The 22,400-nt window shown below is 47.5% G+C and overlaps 1 protein-coding gene across 5 annotated transcripts in view; it reads right to left on the minus strand.

Moving 5' to 3' along the window:
* U2SURP (U2 snRNP associated SURP domain containing) overlaps nucleotides 1-22,400 on the minus strand; it is a 1,877,492-nt gene that overhangs the window by 312,236 nt on the left and 1,542,856 nt on the right. For all 5 annotated transcript variants that reach the window (XM_069618259.1, XM_069618256.1, XM_069618257.1 and 2 more), the window contains one exon: nucleotides 21,408-21,570. In XM_069618259.1, the coding sequence (XP_069474360.1) occupies nucleotides 21,408-21,570 (163 nt within the window). The remainder of the gene's footprint in view (nucleotides 1-21,407; nucleotides 21,571-22,400) is intronic.

Here is a 22,400-nt window from a genome sequence, read left to right on the forward strand (position 1 = left end):
GGCAGGCCTGGAACTACTTTCCCTGGTACTATTTTATCTGGGCTATATAAACCACACCCTGACAGCAGAACATGCTTCGTGTTACTTTGCAGCTTGCAACGTGACGCTCACCGTGTCCAGCTATTCCCTCGAACCTCGGAGAAGCAGAACCTACAAGGAGACAAAAAGGAACATCATTAGCAGCAGCATCTTACCTGCAGTCTTCATTTTTAAACACTCGCAGCTACTGAGAACAGCTTCCTCGAATCTGCACGCCTCCCGGACAGAAAAACCTGAAAGAGGAAGATAGAGGCAACATTAAAGAAAGCTGCAGAGACATTTACAAATTAAGACCTGCTCAAAAGGCTTACCTGGCTGGTCACCTCTCGGCTGGCACCACTCTGGACATTCCACTTTCTCTGAAGAACACTGCGACCTACAAGGAAGGAAAACACAGGTTAGCAAAGGCAAGACTTTGCAGCGCTGCGCATAGCGCTTACTTACCGCATCATAGCGCTCTTAATGCGCCATCATTTACCAGCGGGGCCCAACCAAGCCAGTTCGCCGTGCTGAAGCTCTGCATAACTAGGGGAGAAAAAAAGAGACATTTTAAACAAAGAAAGGCATGCAGGATATCAACAAAACTAAAGAACAGTAATAAGACCTACCTGAACAATATCAAACGGGCCGGCGTCAGTGAAGTAACTGGACCGCACTCGCCCATGAAAGACAACGCACCCCTGCAAAGAAGGCAGGACGGAGAGCACGCCTAATTCTACCACAAGGTGAGGAGAGGGCGTCAGAGGGACTGAAAGCATACAGGGGGGAGGGAGGAAACTTATCCCAGTCGGTCAGTCTTGAACACAGTCCTCCTGTATTTTCAGGCAGAACCTTCCCCGCAGACCACATCAGGGCAAAGCTGAGAAGCATACCTGCGAGTAACCTGGCTGGGTGGCGTCCCTGTGGATACCAGGTGAGCGTAACAGTACACTGGACATAATCAGTGCCGGGAGGCGCACAGGTCATCATCGGCGTTGAGGCCATACTGGCCACATTCAGCACTGAGCCGATTCGAGCGATCACCCGTATCCAAAGCTGCTTTTTGAAAAATGTTGAGCATCTGCTCTTTGAAGACCTACCACTCAGGCTTTGATGTAGGCCGTGCCGACGATTTACCGGGTTCATCCAATGAATTGGATCTGTGCCTGCGCGCGATGACGCATTTTCTTTTTACGGTAGGAAAAGGAGTGGCTCTGAGAGTGTGTACTCTTGTTTTGCTTTCCTCCAAAGCCTATCCTCCCTTTTCAGGAGTAGGCCCTTCCGTATCGGGTCCTGACGACTGGGTGGTCAAGCGAGCCAGAGATTTTGATGGAGGCCGCCTTAACGTGAGTTTTGCAGGCCCCTCCTGTAGTGATTTCGGGTTCATCTTCCCACAAGAACCACAGTCCTCTGTGACGTAATCGACACGGAGGCACCACACAAAGATGCTGTGTGGGTCTGTGATGGATATTTTGGAACTGCAGTCCTTACATTGATTGAAGCCCAACACTGTGGGAGTGGACATGCTATCAAAATTGCAGTCGAACACCTATGAATGTGTGGATTGAAAAACATACTTGTGAGAGAGTTGGTCTGTGAACAGTGTGCCGAGTGAGCAGAAAAAAGGAACTGAGGTACAGGGGTGTTGTGACGCCAGAGTATATGTACGACGACAAGACGGATCGACGGCCGAGTCGAGGTGCACTATGACCCTTGTTGAAATGTTTTTCGAGCAGCGGACGCTGGAATGGATATCTATTTGATGAAGAATCTGCGGGAGAAAGTCAATTCATTGAAGCAAATTTTGAGGCTTGGCAACCTGTGGTGAAGCAAAAGGAACAGTTGGGCTCTGGATGAGTGGTTTGGCAACCTGTGGTGAAGCAAAAGGAACAGTTGGGCTCTGGATGAGTGGTGCCATTTATTTGCTGGGTGCCATACCTTCCGATGGGTGTCATGAAGCACCCATGCAGTGATGCAGAGGTGGATGAGACTTCTCATTGTTGCGCAAGAGTCCTTTATACATTTCTGAGTTCCCTGTCGGGCAGCTAACCATTTCAACCATAAAGATGGAGAAATTACTTTCCCATAATACTCTAAGGAATCTTCTCCCACAGACTCATCTTGATAGATCACCACGCCAGCGTAATCTGCAAAAAATTCGACAGGGGGGGCATAATGCCACTTGGCGTAATTTCCTCAACCCCTGCATGTCTCAACTATGCTCCACTCCTTGACTCCAGACGTGGCATCATTGATCACATATATAACATGCACTACACCCCCATACCTCAATTCCTCACCTTTACCCCCTAGCAGCCCAGGGAATCAATTCCCATACATAGAAAAGAAAAATGTGAAAGGACACTTAAAAACACTTTTTTTGCGAAGAACAGACCGGTAAGGCTAATGGCCTTAGAACACTTTTCTTTTGGCTCAACTACTGCTTTTTAAACACAAATAGACTAAAAGTGTCACAGCGCTGACTATCACTCACCCACAAAAAGAACAAGGCAAATTAGCCAAGAATGGTAAATGGTACATAAGCTTCAATTGAGAGGCAGGTAGGGAGGGTGATGAGGAAACTGTGGGAGAATATATAGATCTATAGAAAGAACATTACTGGTAAGTAATTGCTTCTTCAATGGATTGCATTCTACTACAGACTCCTCATCTTGATAACCCCCAAAGCATTACTCATAGCAGGCAGTGGGATGGAAGTGTACATCGAGATACTTTGCAACACCAACATGCCAAAGGGGGCATCTCTGCCCCAGGCCAGGTCCATATTGCCATGTGCAGAGAAGGGGAACAGAGAAGACCAGGTTGTGGCCTGACACATTTTCCTAACTGGCACACCCCTCTGTAGTGTAGATGATGGAGCCACCCTCCCAGAAGAGCGAGCATGTAGGCCCAGCAGCACTTCCTTCCCTGCCTTTTCTTAACATTCGGAAATAAATAGAATGCTCCAACGCGAGAAAGTCTGTTTTGTTACTGCCTACCCCAAACTGAAATGGGAGAATGCAATGAACAGTTGGGCATCCTCCCAGAAATGAGCTGTCCTTGCCAGGTAAAAACCTAATGCCCTCTTGGGGTCCAGACTATTGAGTCTCTCCTGTTCCTTGGATGGATACGGATAGACACCACTTTCGGTAGAAATTTGGGTCGGACATTCCGAGAAACCTTATCCTTGAAGAACTTTATGAATGGGGGCTTGCACAAAAGTGATTGGAGCTCACTAGCTGACGTGATGGCCACAAAAAAGCTGTCTTTAACCTGATTAACATGATCGGTATCTAATGCAATGGTCCAAAGGGAGCGGCCATCAAACCAGAGAGGATGAAGTTCAGATCCCAAGCTGGGCCACCAAATGGCGTTGGGGGAACTTATTTACAAGACCGTTCAAAAACTGAGCCACAACACGGATGGAGAAAAAGACCCTTGCTCCAGTGAACTCTTGATTAGAGACAAGGTGGACAAATAGTCCTTAACTGTGCCCATTTGCAACCCTGTATCCAGGAATAACGAGAATTCCCTGCTTTAGTGCCCAGGACTACTCCGATAATTCCCTGCTTTAGTGCCCAGGACGACTCTGCATTGGTTTAACGGATCGAAAACACCAGCTTGTGCAACCGGATTACTCCGAGCACAACTGACACGAAAATTAATGGGCGTTCTACACCCTAAGTGCCCGAAACTAGCAATGGAAATCGCTGCCCGCCGGTATCCGAGAATCAGCTGCCCGACACTGATCGGGAGGCGGCGGCTTGCAGGCATCAAGACGGAAGCCCGGCAGCAGCACTTCACGCGTCACATGCCTCCACAAAGGACCCGTGCCTGCAGCATGGGGGGCGTGTGACTCTGGATGCTCTAACCCCCATTCCTGAAGGCAGCGTGAGACAGGCATCTGGGGGAGCCCCTGCCTGGAGCCCAGCAGAAGGATGATTGCCCTCTGCCCCCCCCCCCACTGTAAAAGATTGACCTAGCCTGGGTCCCACAATCCCCACCAGGCCTTCGGGGGCCCATATCACCAATTCCTGGGGCGCCCCGGCCTACCCAGCAACCTATTGCCCCCCATCAAGGTGGCATCTATCCACCCCAAGACGCTGGACATGGGAGGCTTCCTCCTCCCGCCCTCATCGCCTCTGGGAGTGAGCATAACCTCTAGGAGCCCCAGTGCTTAGGAGTGGAAGGCTCTAGAGCTTCCTGCCTGCCCACAGCTTATGGGGCTCCTCTCCTCTGCCCTTGAAGACCCTTTGCCCCCTCCCTCCATTTGCTCATATATCCTGCTCCAGACCACAGACTCACGCAGCCTAAGGCGACAAGGAGTGCACCAACGCCAAGCAGTGCCATTGATCTGTCCAGGACCCCTCCCCACGCTGTGACCGAACTCTCCCACTAGGCTAAATACAAACAGCGCACACGGATAGCCTCTGTGAAGCCCGACAACCTCACTCCCCGCAGCAACAACAGACTACATCCTCTTCTGCGACTGACCGGCTCCTGGGGCACCCCGGCCCACCCCCAGATTTCCCTTTCTCCCCAGCTGCTCTACACTCTCACATTATGAATAGCGACACCATAGCCAAGCAACCTAAATCTAGAAAGAACACAGACATTACCACAATGTTGTTATCGGCGGACAAAGGAAAGAAACAGGACCCCCCCTCAACACTGCGCCACAGATGGGCAGGGAAGACAAAGGGACCCCCGCAACCAGAAGCGAGATACTGGCCTTCATGGCCGATATCAAATCTAAGTTCCGTTCCTGCATGGCCGAACTCTCTACAAAAACTAGTGCATACCGATCAGAGGGTGACGGAAACAGAACAAAGATTGGGGGAAGTTGAGGACCAAGCCCAAGACCATAACACGGCTATAGACGGAATCCAACACTCATAGACAAGTCCCAACTCTTGTTAGACCGTACCCACAAGCTGCGCCCACGCCGAGGAGTGGAGTCAGACTCCCCCCCCGATGTTATCACCAAGGTACACTTCTTCACTACAAAGGAGGCCATCTCGTCGATCTGTCGCACCCGGGACAAACTAACTTTTCAGGGCTCCCCTCTTCAAATCTACCAGGACCTCTCCCTCCTCACGCTGCAAAAGAGAAGATCCCTCCGGCCCCTGACCCTCTTTCTTCAGAGCCAGCAAGTCCGCTATAGATGGCTTTTTCCAACAGCGTTACAATTTACCTATAAAGGCACTCTAAGGAGGATTAGCCACTTCGAGGACGCCGCACAAATCATGCATCCAACCTTGTCCAGGATCGCCTCCCCCGGGGCTTCCGAGGCCACCACAGGCAGGGACCCTACGCCCCCTCCAAAAGAGAAGTGAACTGCTTGGACAAGGGTCCCAAGGGATAGGAAGAAGAAATGAGTAACACTAAAAGAGGGTACTCAGGCAAGAGGACGGGAAGCTGACACTCTACACAAAGGGATCCTGCAGCTCCCGCTCGACGGTAATCCTAGTCGGCACAACCCCTATACCCCCCTCTAGACCTGGACTTCCTTGTTCTGACGGAACGCCATTCACAGAGAAGCTAGAAAGGCACTGTTCCATGCTCATGGCAGCGCCCCCTCCCCCTCACGGCTCCTGCCCACTTCCGTGGTACAATCCATCCAAAAGTCCTTGGAATGCTAGACTCTGTTTGGCCTCAAGTTTCAGCCATGTTGGCTAACTAGTTACCTGGCCCAGTTGGCCTGGGGTGGTACCAGTCCCACAAAACTAGCCCCCCCATTAGTTAACAGCCCCCCTCCCCGTTGGAGGCAAGAGCAAAAATCCCAAGAGCAGGATAATAGTCTCATTCGCCTAAGCCATGGCGGACTCATACCTAACCCACGCCTCCCGTATGAACCCAACAGCAACTCCTCCCCCCATCCAGGAACACCGCACCTTAATATTCATCTCCCTTAATGTCAGGGAGTTGATCTCTCCCCCCCCCCAAACGCAAATCTATCTTACAAACGCTCCAAGACGAAAATGCAGCGGTGGCCCTACTCCAAGACACGCACTTGCTGCCAGCGGACTTCGGGTGACTGCGCTCACAACAATTCCCAAAGCAATTCATTGCCTCAGGTGGCAACAAGAGGGGTGGTACGGCGGTTCTCTTCAGGAAGGCGTTAAACCCCCACATCCTAGAAACTAAATTTTTCCCAGAGGGGAGATTTGTGGCAGTGGAATGCCTCATGCTAGGCCAGCTATGTACCCTCATCTCGGTGTACGCCCGAATACAGGACAAGTCGCATTCTATGAAGTCTTGAGCGCCACATTGATCTCCTTTATAGAGGGCCAAATCGTGATGGGAGGCGATTTCAACGGAGTGCCAGACCCCACAAGGGACAAGTCACACCCAGCCTCTTCTGGAGACACCGTGCTAGCGCTCGGATTGCTACGCCTATTCAGGACCCTGGAGGTAGTAGATTCATGGCGGGTCCTTCACCCCTCAGAGACGGACTTCTCCTTCTACTCCTATGTCCACAGAACATTTTCAAGGATTGATCTCCTCCTGACATCTCCGCAGGTGCTTGCTTTCACTAACGAGATATACATCAGATCAAGGATACTATCCGATCATGACCCTGTGGCCCTGGAAATCCGCACTCATGATCCAACCCCCGCAGCCGAACGCAGATGGTCACTATACGACCCAATACTAAACGAGATGCCAATAAGAGACGCCATAGCCGCTTTTGCAGGCTTTCAGGGAGGCAGCGGGGATTCAGGGCATTCCTTTCGGAGGTGCGCAACACAAAGTAGAGGCTTTTGCTGATGACATGCTGCTCATGCTCACGGCTCCGCGGGAATCGCTGCAGGCTAGTGTGATCCTCATGGAAACCTTCGGGGAAGCCTCAGGCCTCAAGATCAATGCCAACAAGTCAGAGGTTTTGAACCTGTCCCTAAGTGCAAAGGAAAGGGAGGGCCTGAAGGCGAGCTCTCGCTTTTTGTGGAGCCCTGGAGGGATAGGTTACCTGGGGGTGAGGATTACAGCAACTTTGGGAGGATGGACCGCAGCAAACCTCCCCCCGCTCCTTAAGGCGATCAAGAAAGACTTCCAAAGATGGAAAGATCTAAGGGTATCTTGGATGGGGCGGATAGCCGCAGTTAAAATGGTTACTCTCCTACAGCTATTGTATTTATTCCAAGCGGTCCCACAGCCAGTCCCTGCGGTCTTTTTTAAGGAGTTCGGAGCGCTGATTAAGGGATTTATCTGTGAAGGGAAAAGACACAGAGTGGGAATTCGGCTTCTGATGGCAGCAAGGGGCGAGGGAGGCCTTGCACTACCAAATTCTCGGCAATATTATGAGGCTACACAACTCCACATTATCAGGGAATGGTTGAAAAGGGAAGAAGGCATGCATGACAAATGATGTGTGAGGATGGATAGTGTAGTGGTGCACCGAGACCTAGCTGAAGTGTTATGGCTCCCAAAACCAGTTACACCCCGGCATCTCTACGAGAGTTCCATCACCAAACTTATGGCTGACAATTGGGACAAATTGGCAGGCACCAAGGGGATTACCACATTCCCCATCTCCCTTCACTCCAATCTTCGGTAATGGAGACTTTTCTCCAGGGCTGGAGAGAGGAGCTTTCACAAGGTGGCGGGAGGGAGGCTGCAGGAAACTGTGTGACAAGTTCCAGGGGGAAGGGGGGGGAACTCCTATCGTTCATCGATTGTAAGAGGAACTTTGCGGTACAGGAGGATGAAAGGCTAAGGTATGCGCAAATACGGCATTGGGTATTACAGCCAGGGGTTAGAATGGCGGCCATAAGGGAACCAACGCCTTTTGAAAAGTTCCTACTTACTAAGGATGGTGCGAAGGGCCTCATTTCTAAGATCTATAAGATTCTTGGTAGCGCAAAGACAGGGGTTCAATGGGGGTATATGCGGGACTGGGAGCAAGTCCTTGGGAGTGAGATTAGCAGGAGAGATTGGGAGAGGCTGTGGAGGAGAATCCCTAAACTGGTCAAGGCGTCCCACTTACAGGAGACTTGGTATAAGATTCTGTTTGGGTGGCATTATACCCCGGTCTGGCTCCATAGGATTTACCCGTCAGTGTCGGGGAAATGCTGGAGGGATTGTGGAATGGCAGGCTCCGCGGAGCATATTTGGTGGAAATGCCCAAAAATTGAACCGTTCTGGGGAGAAATACAGGAGGCCCAGGAGCAAGCATTCGGCCAGGGAGATGAAAGAACTCCAGCACAAATCCTCTTAGGCATTCGGAATGACCATGGGCCAGGTGAGCCTAGAGGAAGGGAGAAAGCTAAAGCAATAATGAGGCTTGCGGCTATGCTGTTAATAGCCCAGAGATGGAGAGGCCCTGAGGTTCCTATGGGTCAAGACTGGCTCCGAAAAATGTGGGAAGTTGTGGCTTTGGAATGGGCGACTTATACCATGAATGATAAGGTACATTGCTTCACGGCGGACTGGGGGGAATTATTGAATGTTCTTAAAGATGACTTTAGGGTAATGTGGTGCCCACAGCGTTTGAGATTATTGGATTTACAGTAAATGTGGAGTGCCAGCTCGGTAAAAGGACGGTTAAACAGTTCAAGCTCGTCGCTGGGGGGGAGGGGGGAGGGGGACGGACGTGGGGTTGAAGGAATGTTCTGTTTGTTATCTTGTAAAATCCAATAAAAAGTTTTTTTTTTTTTAAAAGAGACGCCATAGCAACAGCAATCACAAACTTCTTCCAGGAGAACCCTAACGAGGACACCTCCCTGGCCAACACCTGGGACGCCATGAAGACAGTCATTCGAGGAGAACTAATAGCTCGAGGAGTGGCATACCATAGGAGCAGGAGACAAACTCGCCTGTCCCTCGAGGAAGAACTCCGGGAAGCAGAAGACATTCATAAGAAAAAGGGACGGTCCCCCAAAACACAACGAGCCCTCCGGACGCCACGGAAGAAAATAGAGGCGCACTACGCTGAACACACGGGGCAACTATTAGTAAAAGCCAAACAATTCTATTACGTGAGAAACAATAAGGCAAATAAGCTACTGGTAGCAAAACTTGCCAAAATCAGGAAGAACACCACCATTATTGGACTACGAGACCCGCAAGGCAAAATCCAATATTCGGAACTAGAGAAATTACAGTTAGCAACAAATCACCTCACGCAAGTAATGTCCGCACCACTACGAAACTTGCAGGAACCAACAGAATACCTGAAGAAAGCCGCCCTCCCCCAGCTGAAGACCTCAGCCCGAGACATCCTGGGTGCGGCGATCTCAGGTGAAGAGGTAGAACAGGCCAAAAGGCCCTTAAACCCCGAGACCCCGGACCTGATGGATGTACCACCAAATTCTACAAAATCTTCAGGGATCAACTTTTGTCACCACTGGTGAATCTTTTTAACTCGTTTCGGGGGAATGGGCACAATAACCCCCTCTATGCAAGAATCCATCACTGTCCTCCTACCTAAACCTGGAGGGGACCCAACAAATCCAGCCTCTTACAGACCAATTGCATTGCTGAACATTGATGCCAATATCTATTCTAAGGTCCTGGCAACACGCCTCTCCCGCAACCTGCCCGACATAATTCACCCAGACCGGATTTATCAGGAATAGAGCAACAAGCGACAACATTCGCAGAACGCTGGACCTGGTGGACCTGGCTACCCGGGACTCACAAGGCCTGGCCCTCTTGGCCCTCGACGCCACAAAAGCGTTCGATAAGGTGGATTGGACCTTCATGAACCTCACTCTAGAAGCCTTTAGGTTCAGGCAGGAGTTCTGAGCCATGGTCCTAGCAAACTACAAATCACCAAAGACTCTACTGAGAATCAACAGCAGCCTCTCTGCTCCAATCCCCCTAACCAGCGAGACCAGGCAGGGATGCCCGCTGTCACCACTTCTGTTTGCCTTGATCATGGAACCCTTCGCCCAAAGAATTAGACTAAACAGGTCTATTAAGGGACTCCAAGTCGGGCCCTCCCAACACAAACTTGCCCTATACGTGGACGATGTCTTACTTGCCATCTCAGAGCCCGGCCCCTCACTGGAACACGCTCTGGCCGAGATAGACAATTACGGAAGAGTCACTGGCTTCTCCATCAACTTCAATAAGTCCGTGGCCCTCGGGATAGGCCTGACCCCGTCCGAGAAAGAAGCCCCGAACCGGTGGGAGACCACGGCGACCACGGCAACTCCCTACCTGGGGGTCCAGATCCCGGCAAATCCAAAAGACGTTTACCGCATAAACTTTCCCCCTCTCCTTAAGGAGCTGGAGGACGATCTGAAGCACTGGAAACAACAAGAAATCTCACTAAAGGGCCACATCACCGCCTGCAAGATGAATCTCCTCCCCAGATTTTTGTATGCCTGCTCATCACTCCCAGTGTCTATTCTACCGCCGGTCCTTTAGGACCTCCAGAGGAACATGTTACGGTTCATTTGGAGGGGGAAAAAACCCCAAGATCCCCCAAGGAACAATGCTAGGCAACGCTAGATTAGGCGGCTTGGGGGTACCCGACCTGCAAGGATACCAGATGGCAGCACAATTAGCAAACACCCAAGTGTGGCGGATGGCCTCTGATCGCCTGAGATGGGTGGAACTTGGACAATCTCGCCTGTGCCTCCCCCTACATTTTCTCCTGCACATTTCACCACCGATGCGGCAGACAGGAAGACTATTACTAGCTACCAAGCACACCATAGACATTTGGGACAGAGCTCTAAGGAAAAACGGGGTTCCAGAGGACCGAGCCCCTCATCACCGGTATTCCAGAACCCAACCTTCTCGCCCAGTATGAATCCCTGGAATTTTTTGGATCGCAGGGGGCCTAGAATCTCTGGGACAACTGTTTGTGGGAGGTGAACCCTGCACCTTCATCCAGTGTAAGGAAGTCTTCCAGCTTCAAGAGACAGACAGGTTTTCCTACATCCAGCTTCACCATTGGTGCTCCCCCCCGCAAACCTGTCACGCAGAAACTCGCCCCCCCCACGGCATTGGAACTAACCCTGATGGATCTTCCGGCCCGAGGTAAGATCTCTGCTTTATACAAACGTTTTCAGGGAGATTTCCTCGCCTCCAAAACTCACTGTATGGCACAATGGGAGGCAGACGTAGGCCATCCCGTAGAGGACCAGACGTGGGTGGACATATGGACCCGGGCCCACTCATCTTCAGCCTGCATCACCAACAGGGAATGCACCTACAAAATATTGCTGCGCTGGTACTATCCCCCCCTGAGGCTCCACCACATGAACCAATCTCTCGACCCGGCATGTTGGAGACAATATGGACTCAGGCCCACTCATCTTCAGCCTGCGTCACCAACAGGGAATGCACCTACAAAATATTTCTGCGCTGGTACTATTCCCCCCTGAGGCTCCACCACATGAACCAATCTCTCGACCCGGCATGTTGGAGACAATGCGGACACACAGGGTCCTTCTTCCACATGTGGTGGACATGCCCAAAAGCCCAACAATTCTAGAGACAGTGTTTGGACATCATTGAAGGAATTACCCAAACGGTGCTCCCACTAGAGCCGGAACCCATCCTACTAGGTGCGCCAGTGCCTGGAATTTACTCAAGGTCGGGAGCCAAAGCCAAACTGTTGTCCCAATGCCTTCTAGCAGGAAGAATAACGATTGCTTGTTCCTGGAAATCTAGGGAGGGCTCACTCCTGCCTTTTTGGTGGGTCAAATTATGGGACATTCGCATCGCAGAGAAGGTGACAGCGGCTAAGGCAGGGCTTCTACACTGCTTCCAGAACATTTGGGGCCCGTTTCTTGACTAAAATTCCCAGCCCTCACGTACAAACCTCAACAGGCCAAGAAATATCTATACAGCGGGAATATACCAGATGACGGGGACAAGGGATAAGAAGGGAGGAGGGAAAACCCAGACTCCTGGGACTCTAAGCCAGGCCGGCATCCACAATAGGGGAATGGGGGAGGGCGGAATTTGATGGGAATGTTGAATTGATGCATAACTGTACTCTTTTTCCTGCTTTGGTTTAAAATAAACATATTTAAAAAAAAAAAAAAAGTTCAGTAGGTGGTCCAATATCACGGCTGTCAAGGGTTCCACCCCAAAGGGAATAGGATCCCTTTAATCATCAAATATGGTTTAAATAGAGGCAAAGTAGCAAGAGTAAGTCTAGGTTGGATGTCCCAGATGACTGGAAGGACCTGCGTGGTAACCCACTTCATTAAGTTTCTATTCAATTTCAGTTATTCATATATATTTGTTTTTAAATAATACTCCAAAAGATTTTATAGTTTTTCATAAGATTATTGTCTTTATTCCAAAAGACCTTCATGAAGTAGGCCTGTTGCACCCTTTATTCTGCGTCCAATGCATTTCGGTCACACTTGACCTTCAGGGACTATTTTTTGCAATCTGCCCAACTTCTTGTTTTCTCTCTGTGGGGTCTGAGGTCCCAATTATTATCTCACCTTCAGTCTGGTGCTCTCTGTATCTTTTTTCTCAATGGTAAAACGAATTGACTCCAGTTGGATAAATCCATAAATCCAAATTGGATAAATCCAACTGGAGACAATTCGTTTTACCATTGAGAAAAAAGATACAGAGAGCACCAGACTGAAGGTGAGATAGAAATTGAGACCGAAATGCATTGGACGCAGAATAAAGGGTGCAACAGGCCTACTTCATAAAGGTCTTTTGGAATAAAGACAATCTTATGAAAAACTACAACATTTTTTGGAGTATTATTCAAAAACAAATATGTATGGATAACTGAAATTGAATAGAAACTTAATGAAGTGGATTACCACGCGAATCCTTCCAGTAGTCTGGGACATCCAACCCAGATTTACTCTTGCTACATTTCGAACCACCCCATAGTGCAAAAGGGGCGGAACCTGGCGACAGGACAAAATAATTAAAGAATTTACTGTACAACCATGTTTCAAAATCAGAAGAGTCAAGCGGTGCCCACCTACCCCCATTCAAACATTAAATAGAGGCAAAGAAATCCACCCTGGAATCTGGCTCGTAGCCTCGATCTTGTGACAGAACAGAGATTGATGGGAGAAATCCAACCTGAGCATTAGAGGATTCTGCTGTGGGTGGCATCGATGCCAGAGTGATCTTCAATACAGTTGCGGTCAAAATTGAGGGTGTTTGACCTTTCTTTAAAACTCTTTGTGCCGAGGGTCTCAAACACATTCAGTGGTGGTGAAGCCAAAGCCATACCTGCTGCTACCTTCTCAAAAAGCTGCATCATTTTCTGCATGAACTCTTCCCACTCCTCTCTAGATGAAATGCTGGAGGGTTAAGTTCCCTCTCCGTCAAAGTGTCAGTCGCATTTGTGTCTTTGCTGTTGCTTCCTTTTGTGGGAGATTGAAGAGGAAGAGTTACAAGACTTCCTGTGCAAATTGGATCTCTCTCTCTTTTTTGTTCTCTTAGGTCGCCTGCCTTCTCCCAAGTTTTTGTTCTTGGGAGGCGGGCCCTCGGTATCGATGCCAAGGATTTGGAGTCCAAACTATCTAGCGATAGCGTAGGTGGCCTCCCTTCCACCAGTTTAGCCGAGCATTTCCTCAGAGTCTTCGGGTTTATCGACTGATAGGAACCGCATTGCTCGTATCGTGTTCCACCCTGCGCACAGCTCTCAACCATTTCTGTCGCAAAGGCGGGTGAAAACACCCGATTTTGTTTTTTGCGTCCGAGAGCCCATTGAAATGAATGGGCATGCAGGAGGCTTGGCGGGTGTCCCAGCTGTTTACAAGGCGGGTGACACCCGCCAAAAGCGTGTGCGTTGAGAGCTATGCCCTGCAACACCACACACAGATGTAGTGTGGGTCCATGATGAACATCTTCGAGTTGCAGTCCCAACATCATTTGAACCCTGAAGGCTTGGGTCCAGACATACAGAAGCAGGACGAATTGAAACATCTCACGCAATGATTTCCAAGATGGCCACCGAGATATTAGCAGTGTAAAGAGAGGGCTCCTCATGGAGAATGAATTAGACCCCAAATCTACACTACAACTACCAAGCTGTTCTCAACAGGATCCTGTGATCAGGGAAAAGAATTTAAAGTGGATGCCGGCTGCGCAACATCAACAAGTGACCGCGATGTTCCAGAGGTGGTGTTATGGCGTGGCATCTCACAGTGCGGTCAGTGGCGACCACAGTGCTTATGATGGGATAGGTGCTGAGAAAAACTACAGATCACCATCATCACTGTGGATGAAGAGAACAGGGGATGGTAGCAGAGTGACAGACTTGACAACCTGCTTTATCGATGAAAGGGAGGGTGTGGCCAACAACTTGTGGCGGGGTCGGGCCTGAAAAAGCTACATGCACCATCCACGCTGAGGAGAATACACGGGGACCCTAAGTTGTGAGGTGGATCTGTGGACCCTCTGCTTGGCTTAAGGAAACGCGAGTCTCCTAAAACACGGAGGGTAGACATAGCGCGTTAGTGGATTGGTGACTTGATCGATATCACATGGTTTTAAGTAGTGCTGAGGTGGTACGGAAGCCAAAGGGCTCCTATAAGTAATCCAAGGATTCTATGCATGGTGGGCATTCCAGGGCAACTAACAATCCCTGACTACGAGTACAACAGCCTGCAAGAGCGACCTGTGATTAGGTTGGCAGTGTAAAAGGTTGGGACTGTCTGAGCAACTGTTTTATCCTGTGAAGTTGGGGTAAGATCTGACAAGAACCCACCAATTGTCGCATGAAGGGGTGGAGGGGAGAGCTGGCAAGGTTGTGACTGTAGAACTATTCCACAATGTCCCGGAAGATATCAAAAGAACCAGTGGAAGGGGTCCCTAACTACAAATTGCAAAAGAAAAACAACAAGAAGGCGCGCTCCCAAAATTATGGCGTAAAGAAGGGGAAGAGACACTTATTGAGGAACGCTCACCAACCCACCAAGAATCAGCACCAGTCTCATTGCCAAAGACGATGGAGAATGATTCCACAACTGAAGTATTCAAACAATGCTTCAATGACTGCAAGGACTAAATGATGCCAACGCCTCAGGCAAAACTTGCACTTATAAGAACAGAGCTTGCACAATCTCTACAGGAGGGGAAAAGTGACATTAATGATTTAGCAAAGCGGTGGAAACAAACGAAATAGCGATTCAAGATATCGCCGAAGACACATGCAAAATAGATCCACTGACCGATCAGCTGGCAACGGCGACTCATAACATGGAAATACAAATCGAAGATCTTGAAAACTGATCAAGGAGATCAAATATCCGGGTCAAATCCCTCCCGGAAATGATCGAGGATTGAGACTTAAAAGTGACTATGCAACAGGTGTTTGCTGATCTGCTAGAGTTGGAAACGGGGGAAGATGTCCCGAAATACCGAATACACTGAAAAGGCCCAAAACGTAAAAAATCCAAGAGCAAGGCCCAGAGATGTCATTGTGGTAATTCAAAGGTTTGGACAGAAGGAATCAATCCTACTGGCAGCAACAAAATCAATCCCTACTAAGGTCAACGGATCAGAAATCCAATTGTATCAGGATTTGGCGCAAGCAACTTTGCTGAAGCGAAGACTCATGGGTCCAGTGGTGAAAGTGTTAATCAAAAATCAAGTCCATTACAGATGGACATTTCCTTTTTTTCGACTCTTGTTTTCATGGGAAGGTCAACAACATTGAATCACCTGGATATTAAAGATAGAAGAAGAAGAAGAAGGGAGTCATCAAAAGGTAGCTCGCAAAGACAGACGGGGAGATTCAGAAGATGGGAATGGACTAAGCCATCTCGAGATAAAGCATTGTGAGAACAATTCCAAGGTGGCGGCGACAGAGTACGATGTCCAAAGTCAACGGAGAGGGTACAAATGTACAATGTAAATGTGATTTATCTTAAAGTCTGGGAATTATTGACATGGTAGCGTTGGTTGAAGTAGATCAACTTGTTGAGGGGGGTTCAAACTCTGAACATATGAGGCGGCGGAAGGAAGGTGGGGGAGTTCTCAGCGCTTGGAATCAGGGGGTGATGGGTACAGGTAGACCCACACAATAAATCTCTAGGTGCGTAGTACAGCTCAACCTCCATAGCGCAATGTGTGGGATGAAGGGGAATTGGTTGGGCTTAACCGGGGAGAGGAGAGGGAACGGGGGGATTTGGGAGAAAATGGTTAGGGGGAAAGAGGGTGGTCAGCTACCAAAGAAACACTCAGAGTACATTTAGCCAGCTGGGAGGTAAGCAAGTAATCCAGGTCCTAACTTTGAATATTAGGGGCTTAAACTCCCCAGTCAAAAGACAAAGTCGGTTCGTTTTTGAGCCGAGAGAAACCCGATACAGTGACATTTCAAGAGACACATGTGTCAAGCAAAGATGCAAATGAATTGAAATTATTTGGTTACCCACATATTATAAAATCAAACGATCAGGGAAAGGAAGGAGGGGTCTTCATAGCCTTGAAAGTTTGGGTCGGTCAGAATATATTGGCTAAAGAAATGTATAAGGAGGGAAGATACCTATTCATTAAATTACAAATAGGGAGAACGCGTTTTACAATTGCCACAGTGTATGCTCCGAATCCAGGGCAATATGCGTTCTTGCAAGGTGTTCTGGGCAAGCTAGAACCGTTTGCAGAAGGACAAATGATTCTGACAAGGGACTTCAATATGGCCTGGGATCCCCATGTGGATAGGAGCAGGATTGATCAGATTTCACAATGACCCCCTTCTCAAAGATTGAAAATGAAAATGGCCAACGTATCATTGATAGATGCTTGGAAAGAAACTCAGCAGGAAGTTAAAGGGTAAACTTTTTACTCATCTGTCCATCATACATTTTCAGGGATAGATTATGTGTGGGTATCAGCTTCATTATTAGGAAGAATACATCAGATGCATACGGGCCCAATAGCCCTATCCGACCATGCCCTATTAAAATGAACAATTCTCCAGGAAAATGAAGGGACAAGGTTATGGCGGTGGAAATTACCGGAACATATAATAAAAGATCAGGTATTGGGTGAAGAAATTCAGGGCAGAATCAAGGAACATTTTTAATTAAATGGAACTCAAGGTACACTGGAAAGATGGGTATGGGATGTCTTCAAAACAACAATGAGGGGAGAATTAATTGCAAAAAAAGCCCAAAGGGAGAAGATATTAGTAGCAGCCCAACTGGAGTTGGAAACGCAATTAAAATTAGTTATGAAGGAGATGGAAATGAACAAGGGGGCACGAATACGGAAATAATGTAGGTATCTTAGAGGACAATTAGACTTGTTGCAGAAGGGACGTGCAGAGAAGGCCCTGTTGTATTTAAGACAGAGCTACCATATCAAAGCCAATAAGTCAGAATGAAGGAAGAAGCTAGGATCATCCGCACTACTGAATCTGGGCAAGGTAAGATTAGCTCGCCCTCCAGAGAAATAATAGAAGCATTTACAGAATACAATTCTGTGTTATATACTTCGGATTGCTCAGACTCCCAAGTACAAACTAGAATCAAAAAATAGGGCTCCTGGTGTGGAACCTATTCTACCCAGGAGGGTTAACTAGGAAAACAAAAGATACAAATGAATAGGTCCAAGGATGCTAGGCCCAGAACAACACCTCCACATGTATTATCAAACTCTGCATTGCTAAGGAAGGAATCACTCTTCAATAGTATGTTGTAGAGATGAATCTCATTTTTTTATATTAAAGTTGTGTGAAAAAAGACATAAATCCAACATTTAGAGAAATTAAGACATCAAAATGGTTTGCTAAAACAGAACAATCAGACAAAAAAACAGAAAGATATTTACAACACGCAGTGCCAAAAAAACATTTTTTGGGACAATCTCCAAATTGTGTGTGTGTAACAAACCCGACTCCTATTAGGATTTGCCAAGAAATTCACATATTGCAGTGTACATATTCAAGTCAACGTTTGTGGAAAACACATAGAACAATGGTGGGTACACAAAATTATTTTTCTTGCGTAAACAGCATTAATGTGCTGTAGTTTTGGGGGGAGTAGTGCATCTACACCAGGTGTTTCAGCCGTTTCTAGGTGGGCTAGGTGTGCCTCATCTTTAACACGGCCTTCATCAGGACGGAGTTCTGTGTAGATTGACGTCTGTGCTATGGGTTAATAGATTTAGGATTAGGATATAATAATTGACAATAAGAGAAACTCCGCGAGGACCAGGCGAACAAGCCGGATGCACCACTGACGCTAGACAAAGTAAGAGAAGTCATAAGAGAACTACCCACTTCCAAAACCCCAGGACCAGAAGGGCTCTCAGGAGAGTTCTATAAAACATATGTGGACATGCTAGCACCCAAACTGCTGAGTGCCTTCACGGAGGCATACAAATTAGGAACACTACCCAACAGCCTGAAAGAAGCCACCATCATACCGATCCTTAAACCATGCAAAGCACCATAGAACTGTGGATTATATAGGCCCCTCGCAATGGTCAACCAGGACTGTAAGATCCTAAAAGCGATCCTAGCAAATAGATTTAAAAGAGTGGTAGGAGACTTAATACACACAGACCAGACGGGGTATGTCCCAAGGAATAACAAAAATATGGAACTTGAGAAGACTACACCATGTACTAGATAGAACTAATCACCTGTCGGAAGAATGTGTGTAGCATCACTGGATGCAGTCAAACCTTTTGACTCTGTTTATTGGGACTGGCTGTTGAAGGCCCTAGGACATTAAGGCATAGGGGAGGCCTTCTTAAGATGGGTCAATTGATTTACACAGCACCTGTAGCTAGAGTTAAGACATGCAGGCAGATCTCCAAGGCATGAGAGGTGCAAAAAGGAACGAGATAGGGTTGCCCACTGTCACCAATGCTATATATACTGACTATTGAACCGCTGGCGGTGTTCCTCAGGAAGGAATACGTGGAGGCAGGAGTAGCATTGGATGGAACAGTACACCTGATCTCCCTATACGCTGATGACATGCTACTGTATGTAAGAAGACAATCTACCACACTTGCTGGATGTCATAGACAAGTTTGCTAGGGTGTCAGTGATCAAAGGGAACCGTGAAAAATCCTGCCCGTTTCCGCTTGCAGGGCTTAGAGCCCTTGAAGAGTGAATGCTGCCCCGATTAGGCCTCAAATGGCAAACATAGCCCTTTCGCTATCTGGGCATTGCAATATGACACGACCCGGAGACCTCTCATGTGAGCAACACGCAGAAAGATGCGGATGGTGTAAACAGCTCCATGAAGTTCTGGAAGAAGCTGCCCCTCGGAGTCACAGGGAGAGTGGCTCTCCTGAAGATGGTTGCACTCCCAGGCTCTTACACTGCTTTACTAATGTGATGTACAACATACCTGCACCCTTCTTCCGAAAACTGAACAAGCAGTTCAGGGAATTCGGTGGGTAGGAGGCAGAAATAGAATAGTCCTGAGTACACTGCAGAGAGACTATGTTGAAGGTGGCTTGAAGGTGCCCCACTTTGAAAGCTACTACTTGGCAGGGCAGCTGCAACATGTAGTGCGATGGCTGGGAGACAAGACCTCTCTTGAAACCCTGCTGCTGCAACCGCTGTTGAAACAATGCTTCCTGAAGTAAGTACTTTGGGTAAAAGAGCTTGCCTTGGAGAGACCTTCCCAGTTGCTGCAATTAGGTAAGGATATATGGCACAGTACTTGGAAACTCCTGGGCAGCCTGGATCCCTGTTCAGTACAAGTCCCATTGATAGCAATAATAGGTGAACAACAGGGCGCACTGGCGGAATACAGAAGAGAGAGGGGTGCCTGCCATCAGGGACCTTGTTAGGGATACTGAATTGATAACATCCAGGCCCTGATAGACGAACATGACACACATAAAGGTCAATTCCTATTACATTTAGGCATGATCAGAAGAATTAGGAGCAGATGGTCTGGCGCACAGGACGAAGCAGAGCTTAATGTGACACCTGATACCATGTATCACATATCTGAAGGGGGGCACATCATTTCTAGACTCTGAGTTGTTCTTTAATAAGGTGGAGGAAGTGCAACTTAAGGTGCGTCACAAATGGGAGGCAGACATTGGGAGAATGCTGATGGACGCAGAAAGGGGAAGAACGCTGTTTTACACAAAAGCAGTCTCTAGAAATGCTAGATTCCAGCTCACCCAATTATACGTCACCCACAGAGCATATATGACCCCGCATGGACTGTCACTAATAACCGGCACCAGTGTCAGGGTTTGTCCGAGATGCGCTCAGGAAGGAGCGGACTTGATGCATAGGTTTTGGGGGCGTCCGGTTATCCAAAATGTCTGGGGGGCATTGGCAAACAGAGTAGCACTGGTGCATTAAGATGCAGACATGGCCCCCAGAGTATCACCTGCTAGGCCTGTTCCCTATGGGATTAAGACCAAATGCCAACTTCGCCAAAATGAACAACCTAATATGCATACTAGCAAAACACAGGATCGCCATGGCATAGAAATTGACTGAAGGCCCCAGATTGGAAGCCTGGTGGGCAGACCTGCAAAGATGGGCGCTGGCAGAAACAGCTGTGGGGCTAAGAGCGCTACAGAAAGGGAACCATAAGAGGGGAGAGGGAATTGAAGCATGGAACACCTTGACATGGAATATGTTCCAGTCTGAGAGATAACCCAGACTCACAGGATGTACCAGAATAGAGAATTGGAGTAAGCACTGGGGAAGCAAGCGAGAGAGACCATAATACAGTGTAATAGACACCCATTGTGGACACTAAAAGAGACATGTACCTCAACCACTGTAATGATATGGCGATGCTTGTCTAATATTGGTTTGTTTGTTGGACAATAAAAACATTTAAACAAAAATAAACTGACAATAAGAGGGCAGGTTCCTAGTAGTGTGCAGAATATACTGTGGGTGTGTGTCACAGTTCTTCCACCAATCACATCAGTTTTTCTTTTTTCATTAAATACAAGCACATGTAACATGTAGGACTTAAAATCTGCCAGTGGAGTTTTTCCACTACCGCATTGGCTTAGCAAGGCCTTTTTTTAGCATCATATTTACTTATATACAAGTCTCACAAAAAAACGTAGAAAATAATGCAAAGGATGTCATGTGCCAGTTTAACACTGCTTCATCCCCTGGTGAATAATAATAATGTATTTCTTATATAGCACTACACACCCATAGGTCTCAGAGAGTTGAAATAACAGAAGACATTATTATGCCACAGAGTGGCACTCAATTTATCGACATCGGAAGGATGAAAGGCTGTGTTGACCCTGCCAGGATTACAAACCTACCACAGCAGGCTACGCACACATATCAGTGGCGAGCACTTAGCTCACTGTGCTATCTGACCTTATGCTGCTTTTAAAATTTATTTCATACCCTGGACGCTGCCCCGCTATTTACTTCTTGGAACCCATTTTGTCCACAATGTCATGTGCATTGTAGTGTGTTAAAAAGAAAACTGTCCAACCATCCAAAAAGTAGGGCAAATTATTCCAGCACTGACCTCAATTTCCCGAAGTTTGGCACGCTTTTCTTCAATCATTTCTGTAAACTTGATATAGGATTTAGTTTCATTCAATTCGTCTTTGATTGGATTGGAGTAGCATTGTTCATCTGACTTGGAGCTCTGAGAATCATCGTCAACATAGGCAGTTCCTTCTTTTTGGCTGGAAAACATTTGCAAACTATTAGTACTGCTTCTAAAGGTGCAACACAAATTCTTCCATGATTTGCCATATCAATCGTTTTATTTGAAGTCAGCTTTCTACACATGGGTTTTATACAACGTGGACTTTTAAAAGCAGCTTTGAAAAGCATATATGAATATATATTCATCCTTCATATAGATTCACCCAACAATACCAGAAATGTATTCACTTCACCAATGGTTAGCCAACACATGCATTACAAAATTACCAAATACCATTCAAAATAATTTGAAATGCGTGGCAGTAAGTCAGTTCCCCATAACATGTTAATTGTGGTAACTGGCTAAGAAGGCAGCTATATTACAATCTTGTGTACTTGCAGGAATCCCAAGAATGTGGTTTACATTCTCCAGGTGGATTGTAAAGAACTGGGATTAGTCATGATGCTAAGTAAAAAAACAAAAACAAAAATAAACTGTATATCGTGACATGTGCAAAAAAAAAGTTAAATATTCCACTGAAATATTGCCACTTCACCTACTGAAAGCTCTTGAAGGCAACTATATGCATACAGTGCTACTAAAATACCTAAATAAGTACAATACGGCTACAAAGCAATAATGCAACAAAAATGCAAAGATTCCACTTTATTACAGGACACTCAATATAAGAGTCATTTTAGTACTGAGCCTATCAAACTCCTGAAAGAGAGGGGGGAAATGGGTTAGAACATTTTAGCAAATGGGCCCAAAAGGGACAACATACAGTAAAGCGACCAAGAATAACGGTTCTGGGCTTGAATAGGTCCCAGTTCACCCCCTAGCAAATAGATAGAAACTATGTACTGT

This window comes from Ambystoma mexicanum, chromosome 10, assembly GCF_040938575.1.
Source record: "Ambystoma mexicanum isolate Mex_15411 chromosome 10, UKY_AmexF1_1, whole genome shotgun sequence".
Taxonomy (NCBI): domain Eukaryota; kingdom Metazoa; phylum Chordata; class Amphibia; order Caudata; family Ambystomatidae; genus Ambystoma; species Ambystoma mexicanum.